The sequence below is a fragment of the Athene cunicularia genome (genome assembly GCF_003259725.1).
Source record: "Athene cunicularia isolate RWA chromosome 1 unlocalized genomic scaffold, athCun1 chr1_part2, whole genome shotgun sequence".
In the NCBI taxonomy this organism is placed as follows: Eukaryota; Metazoa; Chordata; class Aves; order Strigiformes; family Strigidae; genus Athene; species Athene cunicularia.
In genome coordinates this window covers 81,410,505-81,414,918 of record NW_020799092.1, presented here as the reverse complement: position 1 = coordinate 81,414,918, position 4,414 = coordinate 81,410,505, and the positions used below count along the sequence as shown (strand labels likewise).

General features: G+C 54.0%; 1 protein-coding gene across 1 annotated transcript in view; it reads right to left on the bottom strand.

Moving 5' to 3' along the window:
- Nucleotides 1-4,044, bottom strand: part of TNPO3 (transportin 3) — a 29,238-nt gene extending 25,194 nt beyond the window's left edge. The window contains exons 1-3 of the mRNA XM_026840986.1: nucleotides 3,778-4,044; nucleotides 2,881-2,954; nucleotides 1,759-1,915 (exon numbers count right to left, since the gene is read on the bottom strand). Coding sequence (XP_026696787.1) covers nucleotides 1,759-1,915; nucleotides 2,881-2,954; nucleotides 3,778-4,041 — 495 coding nt within the window. The 5' untranslated portion in view covers nucleotides 4,042-4,044. The remainder of the gene's footprint in view (nucleotides 1-1,758; nucleotides 1,916-2,880; nucleotides 2,955-3,777) is intronic.
- Between the last annotated feature and the right edge of the window lie 370 nt (nucleotides 4,045-4,414).

Here is a 4,414-nt window from a genome sequence, read left to right as displayed (position 1 = left end):
ACAGCACTGGGCAGGGCAAAGATGCTGCACACCAGAGCGGGAAGGGACATGAAGATGTATCTGCTGAAGAGAAGTTGGTCATGGCTAAAAAAAAATAAAACCCTTCAGTTCTGCTCACTGATAAGGAAATAATGACAGCCTAAGAGCAAGGGGGGGGGCTGCGATTCCGCAGCGTGGGGAAACAGCACCAAAAAGCACTGCAAAACACGGGGTTTTACTTGATCACATGGATGAAGCATTAAGGATCCTCAAGGCTGAGGTGCCTCCTGTCTTCAAGAGCCCCCAAGTGACCCGGCGAAGCAGCAGCAGGAGGGGGGAAGTGAGACGGGGGGAGCGCAGACCCCCAGCCCCCAGCTGAGCGGCTGCAGGAGGAGCCCCGGGGCGCAGGTGGGGCAGGCTGACATCGGCGGGAAGGGAACGCCAACACCGTCCTTCCCTTCTTCGGATAAGCGGCGTGAATGGGGAGACACCAGCAGGAAGAGGCTGGGGCACGCGCTCCCTTTGAAGCAGGGACCAGGTTGGGGGATTTATGGAGCTCAAACAAGGCTGAAGAACGTGAGAAGTCTCTCTGGAAAGGCAGGAGCCAGCCAGGAGCGTTTTTCAGTCCCTGAAGCAATTCACCTCAACGCTGCTCCTCTGCTCCCCCAGCCTGCCCTGTTTCAGGGCCCACAACAACCTCAGAGAGCGTGAATGCTCCCCAAATGGGGGAATCTTTGAAGAACCACCTGGAGATTCAGCTCCAGGCTCCCTGTTCGGCCAATCCTAAAGGTGACCTGCAGCTAAACACATCATCTCAGCTTATCACACAATAAGCCTGGATTTACGTCTGAAAGGGGCATGAGAAGAGAGAGAAATCAGTAAGAATCTGAAAGTCTAAGAGACAGAGACATATGTGTGTGTCAATCCAGAGATGATCTAGAGCTCTACACACACCCATAAGGGATTGAAGTAATTTCTTAACCCTCAAATAATCCCAAACTAACCCCAGGCTGTGCAGGAATCCAGTCCTAGCCAACTACATGACTGACAACCCAGAAGACTAAAGATCTTTTCCTGAACTTAGAGTACACAGCGCCAAAAGAAACCTCCAAACAGGGAAATCTCTGAAGAACCACCTGGAGATTCAGCTCCAGGCTCCCTGTTTGGCCAGTCGTAAAGGTGACCTGCAGCTAAACACATCATCTCAGCTTATCACATGATGGTCAGAAATTAGGCCTGGATTTATGTCTGAAAGGGGCATGAGAAGAGAGCGAAATCACTAAGAACCTGACAGTCTTTCTTTCAAGTGATAGAGACACATGTAGGTGTAAATCCAGAGATGATCTAGAGCTCTACACACACCATAAGGGGTTGAAATAATTTCTTAACCCTCAAATAACCCCAAACTAACCCCAGCCTGCACAGGAATCCAGTCCTAGCCAACTACAGGACCGACAATCCAGAAGACTAAAGATCTTTCCCTGAACTTAGAGTACACAGTGCCAGAAGAAGCCTCCCCGCTAAAACAACACAGTCCGCACACAGAGGATGAGAAAGTTGTTAAATTTCCACAACAAGCTCCTATTTCAACCCAGTGGAGGAACCTGGCTGGGATTTTGATCTGCTTGTAACTGGAATGTATAAAATCAGGCTGTTTCAGACCGGCTTTTTGATCACAACCAACGCGGAACCATCCGGGTCGGTGACGAGGAGGGGGAGCAGCAGCTGCACGAGGCTGTTGGGCAGGAGCAGGGCTGGGCCGTGGCTCGCTCTCCTTACCAGCAGGGAGATGACTGTGCTGGAGTAATAGGCCAGATCCTCTATGATCTCGGTCCGGCGGTTGGCTCCGATGCGCAGGGATCGGCTGTGAACCTCTTCTGGCAGCACCGTGAGGATTTCCAGCAGAAAGGGCAGCGATGTCACATCATTGCTGTACCTGAAACAACGGGAAGGGCGGCGTGTGAAGGCGGGGGACAGCCACGCACAGGCAGAAAAAGGAAATATTGGCGAGGAGGTGACCGGAACGAGGTGAACATGCCCCAGCGCCCGGCTGCGAGGGCAGAGTGCTGTCGGGAAGAGCCTCCATCAGTGGGCTGGCTCAAGGTTTTCAATGGAAAAATGGCAGAAGCTTTGCTGGTTGATGAGCACATCGAGTCCAGGTGCTGCTGCCCAGATAAATCAAGTTCCCTCCTGCTAAGGAAATACCAGGGTTCCCCTCAGCAGGGTCTTAGCACGTGGCATCCCCCCCTCGGTGGCCCAGGGCAGCACAAAGCCCCGTGGCACGGAGATGGGGCGACTGCCCCAGCCGAAAGGACACCCAGGGACACCCCACAGCGGGGGCTCACGTGCGGCTCCATCCTGTGCCAAAGCCAGGGGGAGGAGGGATCAGCCCGTAACAGACACGGGGATGAGGGAAATTGCCAAGTCTCGGAGAGCTGCGGCCATGGGAGCGGGCCCAGACTCTGCTGCAGAGCCCCAGGCCTCTCCCTCCAGCCCGTCTCCCTGCCAGGATCCGAGACACTTTAAATGATGAGTCAAGAAATGGAATCAAAATTTTGAATCAAAAATGGAATCAAAATTTTGAATCAAAAATGGAATCAAAATTTTGAATCAAAAATGGAAATCTAACAGGGAATCAAAATTATGAATCAGAAAGGAAATCTAATAGGGAATCAAAATTATGAATCAAAAAGGAAATCTAAGAGGGAATCAAAATTATGAATCAAACAGGGACTCTAACTAACAGGGACTCAAAATTATGAAACTAAATAGGGAATCAAAAACCCCAACTTGCGTACCGTTGGGCCGTTCGCTGCTGTGTGCCTTTTCTGGACCACGCCGGTCCACCCACTCAACACCGAAGGAACCATTTCGAGTTTAAGGCTATAAACAATTACTTACTTTTCAACCAGTGTTTGTACACAGCCTTTCCAAGAAGCCATCTGCAGGGCAAGGTCTGCTATTGCTAAAGCAAGCTGAAAGGGGAAGAGAAGAGAGAGAAAAAAACCACAACTAAGCACAGTGACGGATGAAATCTGCCCAAGAGCAGAGCAGAAAGGGTGCTGTGACTGTCAGAGCCGAGCTGGGCAGGGCGGGCAGGTAACTCTGAGCATGCAGAGGCAGGAGATTAATTCACAATGTCCCTGCGGTGTGCGGGAGCCCCCCAGGGGTGAACTGCAGGCGGCCAGCGCCCCGATGGGGTGACAGTCTCTGCTGGGCTATTGAGGGGCTCCAAGGGGCAACCTCCCCTCAGCGTGTGGGGTGTCAGGCAGCCCTGGGCCGCAGGAACGGGTGGATAACGGAGTGCTGGGGGAAGAAGGAGCGGATTTCTGAGGAGACGCCAGCACCTCGGGAGGAATCCCCCGGGTACTTTGTCTCCATCGGAGAACGGCGGGGAAAAGCCCTGGAAGAGCCGTTTCCCTCTCAGCCTCTCCTAACAGCAAACAAGAGGGCAAAATACTCAATTTAACTAAAGTAGCCAAATAATGAAGGAGGGAAAACGATTCTGTACTGGGAGACATGACCAGGCCGGCTGCAGGCATCAACCTTCTCTGCTCTCCACGCTGGAGGAAAAGCAACCAAGGGCTTCACCTCAGAAGCGACAAAACCTGGAGCTGGCCACCATCAGTGTGACCCGCAGCATCTATTCTTCCTCCCCCAAGCCGGCCATTACGTAAGGAACAGCTCTAGCAGGGCTGTGACACAAGCTGGGCTCAACAGTAAGTCAGGACTAAGCAGGCCAGGCTTTAAGCCCTGTATGACTCGCCGGCTCCTTCCCGCCCTCCGCCCGGTACCTACCTGGGTGACGATGACCGGTGACAGGTCTTTCAAGTTCTGGATGTGGGACAGCAAAGAGTCCCGTAAGGAAGCGTGGGAATCCGTGGGGAGCTCGTAGAAGGAAGTCTGTATCTTCATCTTCATGGTCTGCGCCGCGAAGTAGCAGGATTCCACATCCTGGCGGATCTGCAGCAGCTGGTCGGAGATCTCCCAGGCGTGGACCTGGGGGCAAAGCCCGGCGGCGTCAGCGAGCGGGCAGGGCGGCGCCGAGCCAACCCGGCACATACCAGCAGGCTGAAGAGATAAGCCCAAATTCCCCCCGCCCGTAAAAACGCATCTTCTCCCCCAGAACATCCCCGGAATTTTCACCAGGAGAGTCGACACTGCGGGGGGGAATAACGAAGGTGTCGGAGCCGTGACACCCACCCAAGGAGCTGAAGGAGTGAATCAGGTTCCAGCAGACCTGGCCCTGGCGGGGATGCTCACGGCCTCAGTTCAGAACCCCAGAGTCCTTCAGGCTGGAAAAGCCCCTTGGGATCACCGAGTCCAACCCTCAGCCCGACTCTACAAAGTTCTCCCCTACCCCACATCCCCCACAGCTCATCCCAACGGCCCTGAAACCCCCCAGGGATGGGGACTCCCACCTCCCTGGGCAGCC